The sequence below is a fragment of the Somniosus microcephalus genome, chromosome 28, assembly GCF_052327205.1.
Source record: "Somniosus microcephalus isolate GS21.2 chromosome 28, FLI_Smic_1.0, whole genome shotgun sequence".
In the NCBI taxonomy this organism is placed as follows: domain Eukaryota; kingdom Metazoa; phylum Chordata; class Chondrichthyes; order Squaliformes; family Somniosidae; genus Somniosus; species Somniosus microcephalus.
The window spans coordinates 29207700-29231195 of record NC_141014.1 but is presented as its reverse complement, the minus strand read 5'-3'; the positions used below and the strand labels follow the sequence as shown (position 1 = coordinate 29231195).

The 23496-nt window shown below is 47.1% G+C and overlaps 1 protein-coding gene across 1 annotated transcript in view; it reads right to left on the bottom strand.

Annotated features, from left to right (window-relative positions):
• Window positions 1-23496, bottom strand: part of ncf4 (neutrophil cytosolic factor 4) — a 68329-nt gene that overhangs the window by 22630 nt on the left and 22203 nt on the right. The window contains exons 5-7 of the mRNA XM_085969655.1: window positions 11160-11287; window positions 8654-8711; window positions 1376-1474 (exon numbers count right to left, since the gene is read on the bottom strand). Coding sequence (XP_085825781.1) covers window positions 1376-1474; window positions 8654-8711; window positions 11160-11287 — 285 coding nt within the window. The remainder of the gene's footprint in view (window positions 1-1375; window positions 1475-8653; window positions 8712-11159; window positions 11288-23496) is intronic.

Sequence of the window (23496 nt, the reverse complement as noted above, 5' to 3'; positions counted from 1 at the left end):
GACACTTTCTCTCTCCTCCTTTAAGACGCTCCTTAAAACCTACCTCTTTGACCAAGCTTTTGGTCACCTGTCCTAATATCCCCTTATGTGTCGCGGTGTCAGATTTTGTTTGATAACGCTCTTGTGAAGTGCCGTGGGATGTTTTACCACGTTAACGGCACTATACAGGAAACTTTGTGCTATCCGGCACCGACGGGACTGAGCTGTTGCCGTCCCATCAAAACTGCCGGACAAACCAGCGCTAATGTTGAAACATACGGAGATTTTGAGCTCCGTATCTGGCAACAAACCCTGTTGCTAACAGCTTCTAAACAGTCGGCCGTACCTTGCAAGCGTCTCTGTAGCTTAGCAACAGCTTCAGCGAGACCTTGCAGAGCCTGACTGGTGGGAAAAAAAAGCAACGAAAAGAAAAAAAAAATTCTAACGAAACGGCTCCTGATTTTTGCCGGTGGCTCGCGCATTCCGGACAATTAGCCTCCGGATAAACCAAAGTTTCCTGTATAAATGTAAGTTGTTATTATATCGATCTTCTACCTCTTCCAACAGCCGCAGTATTTTGCTTTTGTTTTACCTCTGGGGCCCGAGTTCAAAATCGAGCCCAAAATGATGGGATGAACGGTCCTTTGTGAAATAAATTTGGGCGGTCTCACTGTAGCTCCTTGCAGCCCAAAGCTGGCACGAATTGGCAAGCTCACTCCAACCACAGGTGGCTGGCGTGGGGAAAATGGATGAAACGTCACACTACTACAGAAGGGGGCAGAGGTTTGCTCTCCGCCCAGCTGTGCTAAAATTGCCCTGGGAGGCTTAATGTTGACACTGGGTGCCCGAAATGAAATTGTTTCACTCCCCCAGCACTAGGCAAGCACTAAAGAAATGAAGACCAGCATTAACATGATTTATTTCAAAAACTAACATGTCAGAAGCATCAAATCGGTATCCCATAGGGTTGTGAATCTTTGCCCAATACAGACCAGACTAGGGAGGTGAGATTGTGATTTCTGAACTGAAAACTCTATTACCAACCTTAATAATTAATGCCTGCACATTGAAGGACATGGGACAAATGGAATACTGTTTTAAAAATCAGACATTTGAGGGAGTTTCATTCTTGCCACTTGATGTCAACTGCGCATAATATATCAGAAGTACTACAGAGATCATTTAAGAACATAAGAATTAGGAGCAGGAGTAGGCCATTCGGCCCCTCGAGCCTGCTCCGCCATTCAATAAGATCGTGGCTGATCTTTGACCTCAACTCCATTTTCCTGCACTATCCCCATATCCCTTGATTCCCTTAATATTCAAAAATCTATCGATCTCTGTCTTGAGTTTTCCGTAGAAGTGGACACTGACTAGTTCAGTTAGACAGACTTACCTCCAGCCACTCTTCATTGACTCTTTTTAGCAGATAGATAATGTCACCAGCATTGAACGTCAGTTCCAGGTCATTGGCACCAGTAAAATCATACAGAGCCTGAGGGAAGGGAGGAAAACAGAGACTTCAGCACTAAAGAGCAGCGCCTTAAACCAAGCTGTGATGCAGATATACAGTACTTACAGTACAATAGTTAGAACTGGACAATTGAGGTGTAGTAAAGACATAGATAGATAGTGTCAGCCCTTCCTAGCTCTATAACTTTTTCCAGCCCTACAACCCATAAGAACAGAAGAGCATAAGAATTAATAGCAGGAGTAGACCGTACGGTCCTCATCTCATCTTCCCATTAGGCACTTTACAGCCTTTTGGACTCAATATCGAGTTCAACAATTTCAGATCATAACCTCGGCCCCCATTACATTTTTACTTATATTTTTTATCCACACCTTTGTTTTGGCCCTCCCCCCCCTTTTTTTCTCTCTCCCACATGGCAGCTGTCTCTCATTCCGCCAGCGCATTTCACACCTAATCTAGAGCCGTCTTTTGTCTCCACTAGTCCGATCACCATCTCGTCTCGTTTTGAATACCTCTTAATGTCTCTTCACTTCTCTTTTGTTCTCTCCCAGCCCCCATACTGGCCTTTTAATCTATTTCATTTCCTGTGCTTCTTCAGTCTTGACAAAGGGTTTACCCGAAACGTTGACTCTATTTTCTCTCCACGGATGTTGCCTGGCCTGCTGAGTTTTTCCAGCATTTTCTGTTGTTATTTCGGATTTCCAGCATCTGCAGTATTTTGCTATCGTAGGCCGTATGGTCACTGGAGCCTACTCTGCCATTCAATAAGATCATGGCAGCTCTTCGACCTCAACTCCACCTTCCTGCCCGATCCCCAGATCCCTTGATTCCCTTAGAGTCCATCCTAAACTGTCCACTTTTCTGACTGTATCTCTTGTGCATCTTCCCTCTCTTTGCCCCACCATTAGTAACCATGCCTTTAGCCAACTAGGCTCCACCCTCTGAAGTTCCCTCCCTAAACCTATCTGCCGCTCCATCTCCCTCTCCTTCTTTAAGACCCTCCTAAAGACCTACCTCTTTGGCCAAGCTTTTCGGCACCCCCTTCTAATAATCTCCTTCTTTAGCTCAGCATCCATTTTTTTATCTGATGACGCCTTTGTAAAGTGCCTTGGGATATTTTTCTACTTGAAAGGCAGCAGTTGTAGTGCTTATTCATTCACTGAGATGGTTCAGCCGTAGGTTCCCTTTTGGACAACCAAGTGTCGGTCAAAACCCAGAAGCCCACCCCCACGAGGGGCTTCCAAGCCAAGCTACTGAGACATCCACAGAGTTAAGTTTTTGGAATACAAAAGCAAAATACTGCAGATGCTGGAAATCTGAAATAAAAGCAGAAAACGCTGGAGATACTCAGCAGGTCAGGCAGCATCTGTGGAGAGGGAAACAGAGTTAACGTTTCAGGTCGATGACCCTTCGTCAGAACTGGAAAAAGCTGGAGATGGAACAGGTTTTTAAGCAAGTGTAGGGGCCGGGAAAGGGGGGAGGGGAGGAAAGAACAAAAGGGAAGGTCTGTGATAGGATGGAAGGCAGGAGAGATTAAGAGACAAAAGGGATGATGGTGCGAGGCAAAAGGAGATGGGAATGGGACAAGTTAAGTAACAAAAGATGGCTCTAGATGAAGTGTAAATGGCGATGGCAGAATGATCGACAGCTGCCGTGTGAGAGACAGAGAAAAAAATGATAAGGGCAGACATTATGGTCTGAAATTGTTGAACTCTATGTTGAGTCCAGAAGGCTGTAAAGTGCCTAATCGAAAGATGAGGTGCTGTTCCTCGAGCTTACGTTGAGCTTCATTGCAACAGTGTAAGAGGCCGAGGACAGAGAGGTCAGAGTGGGAGTGGAGCGGAGAATTAAAGTGCGAGGCGAGTTAAGTTTAGGGCTGCCTGTTACGGAGTGCACTCTTTGCCCGCAGCCTGGGCAGAGCCACCAGCTGGGGATTTCCACTTCTGCGCTTGGCAGACTTTCCACCCATTAACGAATGTCGCAGCTGGCAAGCACAGAACCCTGGCCAACCACAACAAGCTCGCATCCTATCTGCGGCCTTTCTGGCACCTCTGACTGTCACAGATCCAACACTGCACGCAAAGCTGGTTATGGTATGGAGAGACAGCCCCCAGCGGGCGCCTCAATAGCACGAGTGGGCTCTGAATGTACAACACTTGCCAAATAGCTGCTCAGTCAACGGGCTTAGCCTGCAGCCTCTTCTTTTATTCTAAAGCTCCATTTGGCAAAGCGAGCTTACATGTGTGCATCCATTATTGCCTAAGTACACAGCAATTGCAAAGAACAGCTGATCCCAGTCCAACCAGACTGTAGGATTTTCCGACACGTTGGGCACTGTGTCACCAGACTGTGTGCTTGCTGCCTTTGCAGTTTGTTTCAGTTGAAGAGCATTATCGTGGTGAAGAGCAGAAAAGGAAAATAGTTATCTAAACTTATTAGCAACGTTTTTAATAATTTAAAAGAATTAATAAGCATTAATCAAATGTTTGCTTCAATACAATGGGCTGTTTTTACACAGTCCAACTCCTCTCTTCATTCTAGCCTAATCTTCCTTACAACTATACTGCAGGTCATTGAATAGTAAGTGGCTTTTGTTAAATCTGTGAGTTGTTCAAGTAATTAATACTCAGACTTAATCAGTAACAATAAAACAGGTCTTTACTGGTTGGAGGTAGGGACTATACGTAGGTCTTTACTTCATGCCCACAGGCGGGAACTGAGGGGAGATCAGTACCCACAGTACTATTTATACCCCTATGGCCAGGAGTGGTACTGCGTATCACTACGCCCAACAAGTAGTGCAGTCCTGTCCATAGGTTCAAAGTAGCACACATATTACATACACAACATTCCTCCCTTCCTAGCTTTACAGTCATCTCCCCATTTAACATAACGTAATAACATATATACATATATAACTTCAGGTTTACATAACAGAATAACATAGATAACTTCATGTCAAAACAGATCACAGATTCAGTCTCTGCGGAAAACAGTTCACAGATTCAATCTCTGTGGTGTAGTCGGTTCACGTTGCTGGAGTGACTCATTCAATAGTCCTTCCATGGATTTAACAGTTTGAGCTTCCGAACTGAATTGGCTCCGTTCGGAGGGACCACGTGTGTGATCTGGTAGAGGTAATAATGGTTCAGATGGGTCATCTTCTGTTTCGACTTTTCCTTTTCTGCTTCTTGGAGACTCTCTGGGCTCCACTGTCAGCTGCCAGCTGCATGCGCAGTTCCTCCTTCTCTTCCTCCTTTTTCCGTAGTAGAGCCACCTTCTCCCGATGTTCCGTAGACTTTCGGTGCTCCTCCATGATTTCTGTATGGTGGGAGTCGAAGTTACAAGTTGGGCAGGACAGGACATAGTAATATTCGGTGTCGTCCTGATCTAGGCCAGCGAGAGGGTCTTCTATTTCCTCCATACCCAGCTGGGCGTTAGCCAGCTTTTGTTCCAAGTCCAGACATCTTTGCTGAAGAGACTTCTTCATGCGTACCTCTTCATCCAGCTTTTTCTGGGCTTTCAGCAAGTCGTTTACTAATGACCTCATTTGAGATTTTACTACTTCAACTTCTTTTGGAGATTGATTGATCGGACTATTCAATCCCTCTACCGGAGCAGCTGTTTCAGCGGTCTGTTGTTCTACGTTGACGTGAGTCAGCGTACTTTTGGCATCCAAGGGCTGCTCTGTTGCAGTCATCTCAGTCTGTGTTGCCACCTCAGCTCTTCCAATAACCTTTGAGAGCTCCGAACCCCTTTCGTTTGAATATTGAAGTTCGTGTTCAAGTTTTTCCCATTTCAGAGTCCTGTCCTTCAGCATATGCAGGAGTTGGCTGACCGTTAACTCCTCTGACATCAGACGTTTTGTGTGCTCCTGCTCCATTTTCTCCATCAGCTGCTTCTGTTGTCTTTCCAGATTCTCCAACTCTATATCAAAGAACTCTTTCGTTGCATTCAACTCTTGCTCAAAACGGCGAAGCATTTGTTCTAATTGCTGTTGTAGTTTGAAATGGAGTTGAGTTCGAGCCCGATGTCCCTCAGAAATGGGCACATCAGTAGACTTGCCAGACTCAGAATCCACAGTTAAACTATGTTGTTGTTGCTCAGTGGAATTCTGTGCTGAAACTTTGTCTTTTGCACCTGAGTTGGGCTTACCATCATCCGTTCCAGAGTCTGGGCCGACTATCTTCACCGAGTTCTCACTCGTTATTGTTTGTAGGAAATGCCAGTCCATATTCATTTTCCTAATCCACTCCCGTCCTAGTAGTGGAGAACCTCCTTCAGATATCACATATAAGTCCATTATTTGACTGTCTTCGCCCTTGTGGACCACTGCAACCTCTATTTTCCCGATGGGGTACACTCTTTGCCCCGTGTATGTTTTCAATATAATCCCCGTATCCTGTAGGGGAATATGTTGGAATAACTTTCCGTAATCTTTCTTATTTATGACCGTCAATGCCGATCCAGTGTCCAATTCCAGTTTTACTTGGACTCCTTCTATCTGAAGAGTGACCCAAATTGTCTGGAGGTCTGCACCCTTACCAGCGTTGAGTACTCTTAAGCTAGCCAGTTCATTACAGCTTAAGCTAGCCAGTTCATTACTGCTAGCGTCTGAATCGGACTCCTGTTCGGTCACCTTGTGTACCTTTGCGTATTTTCCTTGCGGTGACTTCTTGTTGCTGGTCTTCTTCCCTGACCTGCATACTCTAGCTATATGTCCAAGCTTACCACAAGTTCTACATTCTTGGTTTTTAAACCAACACTGGTTCTGATCATGCGTTGTCTTTCCACAACGATAACATTTGCCAGAACTCACACCCAATTTGTGTGCACTGAGCTCCGGTGACCGTAGCTGCATTACTGCCGTGCCTCTCGCTGCGGCTTCGTGTGCTGCTGCCATAGTGACTGCCTTCTCAAGCGTCAGCTCATTCTCCTCGAGCAGTCGCTTTTGTGTATCCTGTTTAAATAAACCACACACAAATTTGTCTCGAAGTGCCTCTGTCAGTCCCGTTCCAAACTGGCAATATTTCGCTAATTTACGCAATTCCAGCAAATAATCAGCATTGCTTTCATGCTGTAGCTGCCTTCTGTCGTAAAATTTAAATCGTTCCGCTAGCATCAGCGGCGTGGGGTTTAGATGATCTTTCAGGACAGTAACAATCTCATCGAACGTCTTATCCGCCGGTTCATCTGGTGATAACAGGTGTTTCAATTGCCCGTATGTCTTCGCACCCATTAAATTTAATAATGTTAGAGCTTTATCTTGGTCACGAATTTTATTGGCCTTACAATAATTTTTTACTCTTTCAACATATATGGCCCAATCTTCGAGGTCACTATCAAAGGTGCTAATATTCCCGTGTTTAGGCATTGTAGATTTGCAATTTCTCAGATTTTTTTTTTTTTACTGCTATCCAAGATGGCGGCTTCCCGCTCTTGCCGTCGTCCTCCGCCCACAAAATGGCGGTTTTCCCGCGCTTGGCGGTCTTCACCCGTCCCCCAACGCCGTCTCCCTTCAGCCCCCGAGTGCGGCCCTTATCTTCGCCGCGATCGCCCGAGTGCGGCCCTTATCAGCGGATGCGATCGCTGGATCGCGAAGCGGCTCTTGGCTCTTATCAGGAGATGCGATCGCTCTGTTGAAACGCCTCCCGCTCGAAGCGGCTCTCGCGCCCTATTCCTCCAGCTCCCCCAGCCCCGTTCGTGCGGCCAACGCGGTCGACTGCCTGTCGCGTCGCTGCCCGGCTCAGACAACGGCTTACCCACCACCAAGCTGGAGAAGAAGCTGACGGTCGCCGATGGAGGCTCCGAGGTCAGGATGTCTTCCAGTGGGGTGGAGAGGGTGGAAACCTCTCTGCAACGTCCTGGCTGTGGACGAAGCTGCCGTGGAGTGACTGCCGCAGGGTCCGAATCAGACTCGTCGCCAGTGTTAAATCTGTGAGTTGTTCAAGTAATTAATACTCAGACTTAATCAGTAACAATAAAACAGGTCTTTACTGGTTGGAGGTAGGGACTATACGTAGGTCTTTACTTCATGCCCACAGGCGGGAACTGAGGGGAGATCAGTACCCACAGTACTATTTATACCCCTATGGCCAGGAGTGGTACTGCGTATCACTACGCCCAACAAGTAGTGCAGTCCTGTCCATAGGTTCAAAGTAGCACACATATTACATACACAACAGCTTTGTCGTCCTGCGTTCCCAAATCGACAGGTTTCCCTGTGTTTATCGCGAGTCCCGATGAAGCCCTGGTAAACAGCAAATCTTATTATCCCCTCCGGTTTGTCCCTGCTGGCTGTTTTGCCCACTTTCAAAAAAAGATGGTTGGGCATGTCGGCCACTACGATTGTTCCGGGCTGTTTGTTGGCAGCCATGTTTGATCCTGACACAACTGGATGGCAGGTGGAAGGAGATGGAGGAGATAAAAATGGAGCCAAAGTTGCAGCGGGGTTTGCGTGTGTACGTGTGTGCGCTTCTGTAAGTATATGTGTGCGTGTCAGTGTGTGTATTCATGTGTGTGTTTTGTATTCATTCACGGGATGCATTTATTGCCCATCCCTAGTTGCCCCTTGAGAAGGTGGTGGTGAGCCGCCTTCTTGAACCGCTGCAGTCCGTGTGGTGAAGGTGCTCCCACAGTGCTGTTAGGGAGGGAGTTCCAGGATTTTGACCCAGCGACGATGAAGGAACGGCCAATATATTTCCAAGTCAGGATGGTGTGTGACTTGGAGGGGAACTTGGAGATGGTGGTGTTCCCCTGCGCCTGCTGCCCTTGTCCTTCTAAGTGGTAGAGGTTGCAGTGAGGTTTGCGTGTATATGTGTGTGTGTGTGTGTGCGTGTGAGTGTGCGTCCGTGTGCGTGTGTGTCTGTGTGTTTGTGCATGTATGCATGTCTATGTGTGTGCGTATATGTGTGTGACTGCAGACTTTGGGTAAGGGCAATGTTGGGCTTGGCTGTGATGCACCCTTATGGTCAAATAGCCAAGGACCTACACATGAAGGATGATCACTTGGGCTAAGGACCAGAGAGCTTTCTGCAACTGAGGAACTGTGCTCCAGCAATGGTCAGAAGAGGAGGAACGGAAATCGGAGGGGAGAGAGGAACAAAACAGTTACTGGGTCACTAAGGATGGAATAATTAACCGCCCATACTTTTGCCAGCAAGTGTGCTGCACCAATTCGACTCTTTCAGTAATACCCACCTCTGCCCGGGGAGTTTCTTCCTTCCCACTCACATCTTCCTTCGCTATTTTGGATTTGCTAAGTAACAAATGAGGAATTATTAGTGTTGTAATAATATAATTAAGGTAAGTGCAATTCATTAAACAGAAAAAATGAGCTCAGTGGATTAGATGAGGAGTGACATCACTTACAAGTGCTCCTTAGATGCAAATGTATCCACTTATTCATCAGTTTAGAATCACCTGTTTATTCTTCTCTTCCATTTTCTCACACTGGTGTCAACCGTGGCTCAGCTGAGTCAGAAGGTCGTGGGTTCAAAGTCCCACTCCAGAGACTTGAGCACAATAATCTAGGCTGACACTCCCAGTGCAGTGCTGAGGGAGCGCCGCACTGTCGGAGGTGCCGTCTTTCGGATGAGACGTTGCCCTCTTGGGTAGATGTAAAAGAACCCGCGGCACTATTTGAAAGAAGAGCTGGGGAGTTCTCCCCGGCGTCCTGGGCCAATATTTAACACTAAAAACAGATGATCTGGTCATTATCACATTGCTGTTTGTGGGAGCTTGCTGTGTTCAAATTGGCTGCCGCCTTTCCTACATTACAACAATGATGACACTTTAAAAGTACCTCATTGGCTGTAAAGCACTTTTGGACACCCTAAGGTCGTGAAAGGTGCTATATAAATGCAAGTCTTTCTTTTCTTTTTGAAGTTTTGGCAAAATATAATGATGTGCGTTTTAGAACCCCCTGCAAATTCTCTGACTATGCCTGGTGTTAGGAAAGTCTACTGAAGGATGTAACACTGATTCAAGATTAAAATAATGCCACCTGGATGTAAAAGAGAGCTGGTGGGTTCTAATGGCCAAGGTGCCTCATGACTGCCAGTGCCTGTGGAACCAAGAAGAAAGAACTTGCATTTCTATAGCGCCTGTCACAACCTCGGAATATTCATAGAAACATAGAAGATAGGAGCAGGAGTAGGCCATTCGGCCCCTCGAGCCTGTTCCGTCATTTAATGAGATCGTGGCTGATCATCCAAATTCAGTACCCTGTCCCTGCTTTCTCCCCATATCCCTTGATCCCTTTAGCCGCAAGAAATATATCTAACTCCTTCTTGATTATATTTAATGAATTGGCCTCAACTGCCTTCTGTGGTAGAGAATTCCACAGGTTCACCACTCTCTGGGTGAAGAAATTCCTCCTCATCTCAGTCCTAAATAGCTTACCCCTTATCCTTAGACTGTGACCCCTGGTTCTGGACTCCCCCGCCATCGGGAACATCCTTCCTGCATCTAGTCTGTCTAGTCCTGTTAGAATGTTATAAGTTTCAATGAGATCCCCTCTCATTCTTCTAAACTCTAGCGAATACAAGCCCAATTCCATAGCGATTTACAGCCAATGAAGTACTTTTTGAAGTGTTGCCACTGTTGTAATGTAGGAAACGCAGCAGCCAATTTGCGCACAGCAAGCTCCCACAAACAGCAATGTGATAAATGACCGGATAATCTGTTTTTAGGTTTGGTTGAGGGGTAAAATGTCGGCCAGAACACCAGGGAGAACTCCACTGTTCTTTTTTGAACAGTGCCATGGGATAAGTGACTAATTGGATAGATAAGGGGAGTGCAATAGATGTGCAGTGCACGGATTTTGAAAAGGGGTTCGATAAGGTACCTCAACAACAACAGCAACAACTTGTATTTATATAGCGCCTTTAACATAGTAAAACGTCCCAAGGCGCTGCACAGGAGTATTTTAAGGCAACAAATTTGACACCGAGCCACATAAGGATAAATTAGGGCAGGTGACCAAAAGCTTGGTCAAAGAGGTAGGTTTTAAGGAGCGTCTTAAAGGAGGAGAGAGAGGTAGCGAGGTGGAGAGGTTAAGGGAGGGAATTCCAGAGCTTAGGGCCTAGGCAACAGAAAGCTCGGCCAGCAAAGGTTAAGCGATTATAATCAGGGATGCTCAAGAGGGCAGAATTAGAGGAGCGCAGATATCGCGGGGGTCGTGGGGCTGAAGGAGATTACAGAGATAGGAAGGGGCGAGGCCATGGAGGGATTTGAAAACAAGGATGAGAATTTTGAAATCGAGGCCCTGCTTAACCAGGAGCCAATGTAGGTCAGCGAGCACAGGGGGTGATGGGTGAACGGGACTTGGTGCGAGTTAGGACACGGGCAGCCGAGTTTTGGATGACCTCAAGTTTACGTAGGATGGAGTGTGGGAGGCCGGCCAGGAGTGCATTGGAATAGTCAAGTCTAGAGGTAACAAAGGCATGGATGAGGGTTTCAGCAACGGATGAGCTGAGGCAAGGGCGGAGACGGGCGATGTGACAGGAGGTGGAAGTAGGCGGTCTTTGTTATGCTGCGGATATGTGGTCGGAAGCTCATTTCAAGACTAACTTGCATGCAACGCTAGTTTCCACAATCCTTTTTTAGTGCAATGGCCAAGAAATAACAATGTATGTGCTGAAGATAGTGAGGAAATTCAGGGCTAGGGACGTTACTGGAATTTTCAGTCACCATGGTTACTCACACTTTCCGGGTGGTTGGCCTCAGTCTTCGGAGCGAGTGTGGTACCTGCTTACAATCGTCTGTGGTCTGATAGAAGAATATTCGGAGATCTTCATCCAAGAGAATCCAGGCTGGCAGGTCGAGAAGTTTCTAGAATTTCATTCAATATTAGAAAATGATCAGCCCCAAAAGGAAATCCCATTCAGCTTTATTTTACTGCATTGATGTTAAGCCTTCATTTTATTAATGTGGTTTCTAGGCCACGATTTCCTTTCATTGACCAAAAGAGAGATGACTTCAATTGGAATAGATTTGAATCCTGATGTTGGAAAAATAAGAAAGCCTTGCATTTCCATAGCGCCTTTCACGACCACCGGACGTCCCAAAGCACTTTACAGCCAATGAAGTACTTTTTGAAGTGTAGTCACTGTTGTAATGTAGGAAACACAGCAGCCAATTTGCACACAGCAAGCTTCCACAAACAGCAATGTGATAATGACCAGATAATCTGTTTTAGTGATGTTGGTTGAGGGATAAATATTGGCCCCAGGACACCAGAGATAACTCCCTCTGCTCTTCTTCGAAATGTTGCCATGGGATCTTTTACGTCCACCTGAGAGAGCAGACGTGGTCTCGGTTTAACGTCTCATCCGAAAGACGGCACCTCCGACAGTGCAGCACTCCCTCAGTACTGCACTGGAGTGTCAGCCTAGATTTATGTGCTCAAGTCCCTGGTGTTGGATCCGTGATTCAGAGGATATGTTGTTATTAATAATCACACGGATGCTGTACATTAACAAGAAACAGGTCTTTACTGGAGGAGGGTAGTCTCAAGACTGGGGGTACAGAGGCATGCGAAAAGCTTATATACCGGTGTGGTCACTGCCGGTACTACACCATACAGAAGCAGTAAAAGTAGTTCTGACTTAAAGGCACATACACTACAATTCCTCCCCTTTTAGATTAGTAGTACCCCTAATATTCAAATAACAATTAACATTTCAACATGTACATTAAACAACAAAAGTCCATTTATAGATTCAGTCTTTGGGGCGGCTTCCTGACCCTTTCGGGATAACGCCTTTCCGGAGGTTCTTGTTCTTGGTGCAGAGGCGATTCTGACCCCTTTTCATCGGGTAGTTCATTGGGTTCCACTGCTACTGGGTCTGAAGTAGATGCTACCGGTATGTCGGGTTCATCCCCAGGTACTCGAGACATGGGGTTGACGCGTTCCTGTGACGCTAAGATCTGATCGATGTGGCGTCTCACAATGTTCTCCCCGACATCCACTGTGTACATTAATGGCCCCTGCCTTGTACATATCGTTCCGGGTTGCCATTTCTCTGTTCGATAGTCACAGGCCAAGACTGGTTGCCCTACATTGAAGCTCCTTGTTGGCTTCTCATTGATGTGCTGGAATTGTTTGTCCTCAACATTTCTTCGCACATTTGGTCTGAGCAAGTCCAGACGAGATCTCAACCTTCAGTTAAAGAACATCATGGCCGGGGTCTGGTTGGTAACTGCATGTGTCGCGTTTCAGTAGGCTAATAAGAAATTGTCCATCTTATGCTGTAGTGGAATTTCATCGTCGCACATGGCCTTTATCGCCTTCTTAAAGGTTTGTACGAACCTCTCAGCCAATCCATTTGTGGCTGGATGATACGGGGCGGATGTGTAATGCCTTACCCCATTCCTTCTCATAAATTTTTGGAACTCGTCGGACACAAAGGGCCAGAAATTCCAGGCCAGAAGCGTGAGTGCGGTCGGCTTACTCACGCTTCTGGCCGTTGGAAATGCCGGCGTTCAGCATGAACAGCGCATGCGGGGAACGCCGGCATTTCCAGACCTCGAGCGCGTGCGACTGCACAGGCAGCGCTTGCGCAGTGAACTTCGTGGATTTCATTCATGAAATCCGTGAAGTTAAGTCCTTAGAAGTTACACTGAAAAAAAGCAAGTGTAAAGTGGTTCATTGGCTGCGGAGGAAGATATATTTTATCGTGGAGCTTTGGAAATGCAATATTTTTGTTTGGGAAAGGGAGGGAAGATATTTTAAGAAATTTTAAGTAAGTTTTAAAGTTAAAATTTTTTTTTTTTTAAAGGGTTTTCAGAACGGTAGGTAGAAGGAGCAATTGTGGCTGTGTGAATGGAATGTGAGAATGAGTTATGTATGTATGTCCACATATATTCCTTTACGTATATGTATGTATGTTTTATATTCCTTTACTATGAATGTATGTTTTTAATTATGATTTTCCAATAAGTTACTTTCTCTGAAAGTCATAATTAAATAATACATTCATACACATAAGTAAAGGAATATATACATAACACGCAAAGGAATATATACAGACATACATACTTTCAGAAGCTCCACGATAAGAAATATCTTCCTCCGCAGCCTCTGTAGCAACTGTACCCATGCTTTTTTCATGTGTAAGTTGTAATGACTGGACCTCACTGAAAGCATTAATGAAAGCGGCGAATTATACTGCGCACGTGCTGCCTGTGCAGTCGCACGCGTTCTGCCTCTGAACCCCTTCGTTCAGAGGACAGGAAATGCCGGTTTTCCCCACATGCACTGTGCATGCTGAAAACCGGCATTTCATCCGGCCAGATGCGTAAGTACCCCGACCGTACTAGCGCATTTGGAAGGGAATTATTGGGCCAACATTTTACATGTCAATAAAATAAAAAATTTAACACTTGCACGACTTGCCCCCTCGCATCTGCGACTGAGGGTCCAAGGAGGTGCATTGCGCAAGAGGTCATCATCGCACGTATCCTCACACTGTTCCCTTTGGGGAACTGTATGAAGTGGTGGAAGGATTTATGGCCGTGATTAACGCTCATTCCGTGACCGTAACCATCTTTGAACCAGCCATTAGGGTGGTTAGTCCTATGGCGGGAGGGTTTTACGGGCTCCCACAACCCATCTGAGGGGGGGGGGCCACCAACACCCACGGACGCAAGTATCCCGCTGGATGTCCACCCAGAATTTAAAGTTGGAGCTCCGACTCCACTTGCCGGGACTGTCTGGAGTGGGGTTCAAAACCCTACTCCTTCTGGCCCAGCGGCGGGGATGCTTACTGCTACGCAAAAGGCCCACTCCGCACAAAAGGTGACACCCATACGTTTCCTGCGCCTTTTCCCTCCCCGTGACTGGAGCCCTATGCTGCCATTTCACGTAGCTAATCGGATTGGGCGTTTGTCATAGCGGTAGGATCCCCGCCGCTGGGCCAGATCAGGGTAGGGTTTCGAACCCCGCTCCAGACAGTCCCGGCAAGTGGAGTCGGAGCTCCGGCTCTAAATTCTGGGTTGACATCCAGTGGGATATTTGCGTCCGTGGGTGTGGGTGGCCCCCCCTCCTTGTATAGCTTGTGGGAGCCCGTAAAACCCTCCCGCCATAGGACTAACCGCCCTAATGGCTGGTTCAAAGATGGTTACGGTCACGGAATGAGCGTTAATCACGGCCATAAATCCTTCCACCACTTCATACAGTTCCCCAAAGGGAACAGTGTGAAGACACGTATGACGACGACATTGCTAAATAAATAAATGGAATTTAAAAAATTCTTTTAGGGCTTTTAAAAGTCTTTAAATTGCTTTAATTCTCTTTAAAACTACTTCAGATTACTCAAAATAATGTAAACATTTAAAAAAGTTTATAAAAGTTACCAAAATCTTCAAAAAACTTCCAAAAACCTATTTAAACTGCTGCTTTGCATGTAAAAAAGCAAAGCAGCTTGACAGAAACATTGGGGGCGTGTCCAGTGAAACTGAGACCTCAAGGGGCGTGTCTCACTTACACTGCACGCTCCTGGGTCCGCGCTGGCTGCACTCCTGGGCGGCGTGACGTCATACGCTGCCCGGGAATGTGCTTTCAATTTCTCCAAGTTCAGGCGTCCCAGAAGCTGATCGGCAGGAGCGCGGGGTAAGTGCAAATACGGGGCTTGCACGCGCTGCAAGCCCCGTTCTGGAACTTCTGGCCCAAACTGTGGTCCATTATCAGAGCAAATCTGCTCTGGCAAACCGTTTCTGGCAAATATGGTCCGTAGGACAGCAATCGTTTTCTCTGTAGTGGTTGAAGACATTTTGATCACCTCAGGCCACTTTGAATGAGCATCCACTGCTATTAAGAACATTGAGTCCATGAATGGATCAGCAAAATCAATATGCACCCGTTGCCATGGAGAGGAGGGCCACTCCCATGGGTGTAGAGGGGCATGTGGTGGTGCATTTTGGACCTTCTGGCATCCTAAGCAACTCTTAGTTAGGTCTTCGATTTGTTGATCGATTCCCGGCCACCACACATAAGCCCTAGCAAGGCTTTTCATTTTCACTCCCCCCAGATGACCTTCATGGAGCTCATTTAGCACTCTCTCCCTTAACTTGGGTGGAATCACCACTCTGGATCCACACATCACTGTCCCCTGGCATACTGACAGCTGTTCTCTTCTGGATGAGAATGCTGGCAACAGTGAGTCGCCATGTGTTGGCCATCCCCTCACCGTCAATTCATATACCCGCGACAGCGTCGGATCATTTCGGGTCTCCTTCTCTATATCCGCGTTTGTTACTGGCAATCGTTCAATTATTGACGAATAAAATATCTCGATAGGGTCCACAGCTGGTGCTTCCTCCACAGTAGTCAGTGGCAGGCGTGATAGCCCATCAGTGTTCCCATGCTGTTTCGTGCTTTTATATTCTATTTCATATTGATTCGCCCCTAGAAACAGGGACCATCTTTGTAACCGCTGTGCAGTCATCACTGGAACGCCCTTCTTAGGATTAAAGATGGAGACAAGTGGTTGGTGGTCAGTCAGCAAGGTGAACTTCTGCCCGTGCAGATAGTGGTTGAATTTTTTTACTCCCCATACTAGGCTGAGGGCCTCCCTGTCAATCTGGGCGTAGTTGCGCTCGGCTGAGGTTAGTGACCGAGATGCAAAAGCTACTGGCCTCTCCAACCCGTCTGGGAATTTGTGCGACAGCACCGCTCCAATACCATAGGGTGATGCATCACATGCCAAACGAATTGGTAGTGCTGGGTTGAAATGGGCGAACACCTCTTTTGATGTGATCAATTCCTTACACTTCTGGAAAGCTTATCTACGTTCGTCATCCCACTTCCATGGTACCCCTGTTTGCAGTAGGGTGTTCAGTGGGTGTAATACCGTAGACAAATTTGCTAAGAACTTGTGGTAGTAGTTTACCAGCCCGAGGAACGACCTCAGTTGTGACACATTTTCCGGTGCTGGAGCCTTGACTACTGCCTCAATCTTGTCAGGGGACTTATGTAACCCCTCTTCATCGATGACGTGGCCACAATACGAGATCTGTTTCTGGAAAAACTCGCACTTGTGGCGATTAGCTCGTAGCCCATGCTCCTTTAATTTGGTGAGCACCTTCTCCAAGTTGGCGAGGTGATCACCGTCATTTTCGCCCGTGACCAAGATGTCGTCCAAATAACACTGGGTCCCTGGAATCCCTTGCAGGACCTGATCCATCGCCCTTTGCCAGAGAGCCGGAGCCGAGGCTACTCCAAACACCAGCCGGTTGTATTGATAGAGGCCTTTATGAGTGTTGATTGTAAGGTATTGTTTCGAAGCTTCTTCTACCTCCATTTGCAAGTACGCCTGGGCTAGATCAATTTTGGTGAAGCGTTTACCTCCAGATAGCGAGGCAAAAATATCCTCAATTCGTGGAAGCGGATATTGTACCGTGTGAAGGACTGGGTTCACTGTCACCTTAAAATCCCCACAGATGCGGACCTTCTTTGGTTCCCCAGGCGTATTATTCAACAACCTCTTCATTACAGGAACGATGGGTGTAGCCCACTCGCTCCAGTCCACTTTGGACAGTACTCCTGAACGTTCCAACCCTTCCAGCTCTGCTTCAACAGCTGGTCGATCGCATAAGGCACTGGTCTGGCCTTCAGAAACTTTGGGCTTGCATTTTCCTCTATTTTAATCGTTGCTGTTATTCCTTTTAGTGTTCCTAGTCCCTCCTGGAACACTTCTTTTGCGTCAGTTAGCATTTTTGACAGTCGTCCAGGTGTGACGTCGTCATCCTTTTTGGCCTCAACCTTCAGTGCCTGTATGGAATGCCAATCTAATTGTATCTTCCGGATCCATTCACGTCCTAGCAGTGGTGGTCCTCCATCTGGCAATACATATATATCCATTTTAGGTATTTCCTGGCCTTTATATGTCACTTTCACCCATATTTTTCCTTTGGGGTAGACTTTTTGCCCATTATACGTCTTCAAAACAATCTCTGTAGCTTTCAAGGGTATATGTGAAAATAGCCGCTTGTAGTCTCTTTGATTTATGACTGTTAGAGCTGACCCTGTGTCCAATTCCATTTTCACTTGGACTCCGTCTATCTTGAGTGTAACCCAGATAGTCTGGTGATCCTCCATTTTGGTTACCTTATGTAGTTTCAGACAACCCAGCTCCTTGCTTCCGGAGTCTGTGTCACTTTTCTGTTGGTCTGAACCACTGTCCGTCACCTGGTGTACCTTTTTGTACTTCTCCTGTGGAGATTTCTTACTGTTGGTTTTCTTCCCAGACCTGCAGATTCTTGCTATGTGTCCTGCTTTCCCACACTGTCTGCACACTTGGTCCTTGAACCAACAATCTTTCTGGTCATGTGTTGTTCTGCCGCAGCGATAGCACTTCCCTGTTCCATAGGACATTTCATTGGTGCCATATTCTTGCGGTCTCCGTTGTATCTCTGCAGCGCCCCTTGCGGCTGCTTCGTGTGATACTGCCATACTGAAAGCTTTGTCCAGCGTAAGGTCCTTTTCTGATAGAAGCCGTTTCTGGGTTCCTTCACTTTGTAACCCACACACTTGTCCCTTAACGTATCTGCTAGTCCCACTCCAAACTGGCAGTGTTTCGATAGCTTGCGCAGTTCCGTTAGGTACTCAGCATTGCTTTCGTCTTTGTGTTGGTTCCTTTTATGGAACTTAAATCGTTCTGCTATCAGCAACGGTGTGGGGTTTAAGTGGTCCTGTAGGATTTCTACTATGCTTTCAAAATTCTTGTTTACCGGCTTCTCTGGGGTTATTAGATTTCGCAGTAACCCATAAGTTTTTGCACCCATGGAATTTAACAGAACCAGTGCTTTATTAGCATCTGGCACTTCATTCGCCCTGCAGTACACCTCAATACGTTCCACATATGTCGCCCAATCTTCGACTTCATTGTCGAACGTAGAGATACTGCCACTCTTCGGCATCCTTGGGTGTGAGTTAACTGTCAAAAATGGCACCTCCCGCGCTTCCCCTTCTTCTCCGCTGGCACAAAATGGCGTCTCCCGCACTTTCCTTCCTTCTCGCGCTCGCCCTTCTTCTCCGCTGCGGCTTCTAAAAATGGCGTCTCCCGCGCTCTTCCTTCTTCTCCGCGGTTCAATGGCGTCTCCCGCGCTCCCCTTTCTTTGCCCCGCGGACCCTGTTCAGCCCGTGAGCCCTGGCTGTGCTCTGCGCGTTCTTCTTTTTATATTTTTCGACGCCGCTCAGTCTAGAACCTGGCTGTTTCTTCACCCTCTCTCTCTCCGGTTTGTTTTCTTCTTCTCGACGCCGCTCAGTGTTCAACCCCCGGCTGCGCCCTGCGCTCTTCACCCTCTGTCTTACCCCGTCGATGCTGCTCGGCTTTCTCGCCGCCGTCGGTCGGCTCCAGCCGCCGCTGCTCGGGAAGGGTCTGCGCTGGACCTGTCGCCGGTCTCTTGCTGCTCGTCGTGGCTGGGGAACCAAGCCCGGCTCTCCACAGCCTCCCTTGCGAAGTTCAATCTCTGCCTGATGGCTGGGCGGTTGCTCGTGGTCAACGCCCGTGTTCCTGGCCTCGACTATTATTTTTTTTAATTTTTTTTATGTTGCAGGTAGATTCGAATCGACACTCGTCGCAACTGTTGGATCCGTGATTCAGAGGATATGTTGTTATTAAATAATCACACGGATGCTGTACATTAACAAGAAACAGGTCTTTACTGGAGGAGGGTAGTCTCAAGACTGGGGGTACAGAGGCATGCGCAAAGCTTATATACCAGTGTGGTCACTGCCGGTACTACACCATACAGAAGCTGTAAAAGTAGTTCTGACTTAAAGGCACATACACTACACCTGGAGTGGGACTTGAACCCACAACCTTCTGACTCAGAAGTGAGGGTGTTACCCACTGAGCCACTAGCTGACACAGAGAGGTTAGACGTCAGAGGTCAGAGTTTAACCCACTGTCGTGCTATCCAGTCCCCGACACAAAGAGATACTTCTCCTTTTTGTCAATGCTGTACTTAAATGCATGTTCAAGGAATGAAAAAGATGCTGTTTGAACCCACTTCCTATGACTAACACATAAATATTGAGGTACCAGAGGACAGCCAGTATCCAGGGAACATACTACAGTGCCTTCTTGAGAAGAGTGAAGAAAACCTTTAGGGGCAATTTTTCAGTCTCCATTCTGGACGAACCTTTTCCGCACCATTTACTACCTTCAATACTTGGCTGAGATCACCTCTCATGATGACTTCTACTCCGGAAAAGCCCATGGGGCCGTTTTAACTTTTAAGCGAGGATGTACAAAGGGTGGTTGCAGATTGGCCGCCCGTTATGCGGCCTGTCTGAAGTCACTGGGAAGGAAAATCAGGCGAGGTGTATAATTGAGCGGCCGATCGGCAGCCGTCCATTTTGCGCTCCCCGTCCAAAGTTAAAATCGGCCCCATGGTCTCTCTCCAGTCTTTCCTCAAATCTCCGAACCCTGACATTAGAGATTAGCCACCTGGATCTTCGCTACACTGCCTCCAACGCTTGCACATCTCCCTGGTTTCTTGGTGACCAGAACTGGACACAATATTCAAGGTGCAGTCTTGCCAGGCCCTGTACAGTTTGACCTTGACTTTCTCTCACTTGTATGCTACTGTTTTGGTAATGTACACTGACGTAAGAAAACTACTCGGCACTTGGTCTAAGCGTTAAACAAAGCTTTAATCCACTGTTTTACAACATGGAGGTCGAGTTGTGTCCTTCACTAGTTCCTGTTAAGAATGTCCTGCGCAAGCTGGGCCCGTGCCTGAGTATTTATACTCTCCCTGGACAGCGCCACCCGCAGGCCGCTCAATATTATTTCATAAGTCTTTCTTTCATGAATGACTGATTCATGTCATACACGTTACATAAGAACATAAGAACGCAAGAAATATAAGCAGGAGTCGGCCATTCAGCCCCTCGAGCCTGCTCCGCCATTCAATAAGATCATGGCTGATCGTCTACCTCAACTCCACTTCACCACCCGATCCCCATATCCATCGATTCCTTTAGTGTCCAAAAAACAGATTATCCGATCATTATCACATTGCTGTTTCTGGGAGCTTGCTGTGCGCATATTGGCCGCCGCGTTTCCTACATTACAACAGTGACTCCACTTCAAAAAAGTGCTTCATTGGCTGTAAAGCGCTTTGGGACGTCATGAGGTTGTGAAGGACGCTATATAAATGCAAGTTTTTTACGGCTTTTAAATTTTGAAATGACAATTACTGGGGTTAGACTCACAAATAGACTTTCTTTGGCAGATTCCATTCATGTTCCTTTGATGTCTGTACTGCAGACAGGGGAGAGACAAAGTTAATTGACAACGCACACAAAACTCCTGGATTTCAATGGAGCTCCAGCCAGGAGTAGGCCTTGTGTCACCATCATTAGGTGATAAAAGGCTTCTAAAAATGTTTCCGGAGCAGTTAATGGCTGCACTCAGGATATGGAAACCACACAGCGGGTCAACCGGCATCTGTGGAGAGGTCAGGCAGGGTATGATGCAAAAACATGCCCTTCTTCCAAACTGAAAGGTAAGAGACAGACAGGCGTAGTAATATAGATCAGAAAAAGGGAGGACTATGAATACAGATATATACACATATACAGACAATCATAGAGATGAATCATAGAATCATAGAATGGTTACAGCACGAAAGGAGGCCATTCAGCCCGTCGAGCCCGTGCTGGCTCTCTGCAAGAGCACTTCAGCTAGTCCCCCCCCCGCCGCCCCCGCCCCCGCCGCCCTTTCCCCGTAGCCCTGCAATTTTTTTCCTTCAGGTACTTATCCAATTCCCTTTTGAAAGCCACGATTTAATCTGCCTCCACCACCCTCTCAGGCAGTGCATTCCAGATCCTAACCACTCGCTGCATAAAAAAGTTTTTCCTCATGTCGCCTTTGGTTCTTCTGCCAATCACCTTAAATCTGTGTCCTCTGGTTCTCGACCCTTCCGCCAATGGGATCAGTTTCTCCCTATCTACTCCGTCCAGACCCCCTCATGATTTTGAACGCCTCTATCAAATCTCTTCTCAATCTTCTCTGCTCGAAGGAGAACAACCCCAGCTTCTCCAGTCTATCCATGTAACTGAAGTCCCTCATCCCTGGAACCATTCTTGTAAATCTTTTCTGCACCCTCTCTGAGGCCTTCACGTCCTTCCTAAAGTGCGGCGCCCAGAATTGGACACAATACTCCAGTTGAGGCCGAACCAGTGTTTTATAAAGGTTCATCATAACTTCCCTGCTTTTGTACTCTATGCCTCTATTTATGAAGCCCAGGATCCCGTAAGCTTCTTCAACCACTCTCTCAACCAGCCCTGCCACCTTCAACGATTTGGGCAATCAGTGGAAAGAAGTGATGCTTCATCTCAGTCAAGAATATATACATTAAAGAAACAAAGGACGTGTGAGTAAAAGACTTGAAAGAATGTGCATTTCTATAGCGCCTTTCACAACCTCAGGAAGTCCCAAAGTTCTTTACAGCCAATGAAGTACTTTTGAAGTGTAGTCGCTGCTGTAATGTGGGAAACGCAGCAGCCAATTTGCGCACAGCAAGCTCCCACAAACAGCAATGTGATAATGACCAGATAATCTGTTTCTTTAGTGATGTTGGTTGAGGGAAAAATATTGGCCCAGGACACCGGGGAGATCTCCCCCTGCTCTTCTTCGAAATAGTGTCTTGGGATCTTATATCCACCTGAGAGGGCAGAGGGGGCCTCGGTTTAACGTCTCATCTGAAAGACGGCACCTCCGACAGTGCGGCGCTCCCTCAGTACCGCACTGGGTGTGAAACGGGTGCAAAGAATATCAATTTAGCAGAGGGACGGTCTGCGCCCAATCTGCGCAGGCATCGGTCGAAGGAGAAGCAAGAGTGTTGCTCCTGACGCCTCAGGCGTTACGCTCAGCCCCCTCCCCGTAGCCCGCTCAAATACAACCCCTGGGACTTAACTGGGAGCCGCTGCTGGTGAGGCAGGCAGCCTGGCATTGATCCCTCCCCTCGGACGTGCTGCCTGTGGAGGCGTGACCAGTGCGAGTTTGCTGATGAGTCTAAGGATAAGGGGTAAGCCATTTAGGACTGAGATGAGGAGGAATTTCTTCACCCAGAGAGTGGGGGACCTGTGGAATTCTCTACCACAAAAGGCAGTTGAGGCCAATTCATTAAATATATTTAAGAAGGAGTTAGATATATTTCTTAAGGCTAAAGGGATCAAGGGATATGGGGAGAAGGCAGGGACAGGGTACTGAATTTGGATGATCAGCCATGATCTCATTAAATGGCGGAGCAGGCTCAAGGGGCCGAATGGCCTACTCCTGCTCCTATCTTCTATGTTTCTATGTTTCTCACAGTTTTTTGCCCCCTCTTTATCTGAAGGCGTTGGATGATGCCATCCTGCATCGCACCCAAATGGCTGTTCTTCTTGTATGAGCCTTAACAGTGAGTGTTGGCGGGTGGTGAGGGAGGGTGTTATCAGAATTCAGCCCAGTCCACCTCGTTGCACTTCCTCTTTTCCCAATCTATTGCCGTTCAGATAATAATCTGAAATCTTGTGTCAAAATATATTTGTTTTCTAAGGATTTCAAAGGGACATTCTGTGCATCAAACACGAACCTGGGGAGTGGAAGATTTTCCCTGTGCACAATATATAATCAAATTGTTCTTTAATGGGTTACACCTGGCGTAGGGGGAGAATTCTCCAGTCGCCGGAGGCTCCATTTAATTAGGAGGGGAAATTAATAGAATCGTAGAATCATACAGCACAGAAGGAGGCCATTCGGCCCATCGTGCCTATGCCGGCTCTTTGAAAGAGCTGTTCAATTAGTCCCACTCCCCTGTCCTTTCCCCAGAGCCCTGCAAATTCTTTCTCCTCAATTCCCTCTTGAAAGTTACTATCGAGTCTGCTTCCACCGCCCTTTCAGGCAGCGCGCTCCGGATCACAACAAGCCGCAGCGTAAACAAGATTTCTCCTCATCTCTCCTCCCTGGTTCTTGTGCCAATTATCTTAAATCTGCGTCCTCTGGTTACCGAGCCTCTCGTCAGTGGAACCAGTTCCTCCTTAT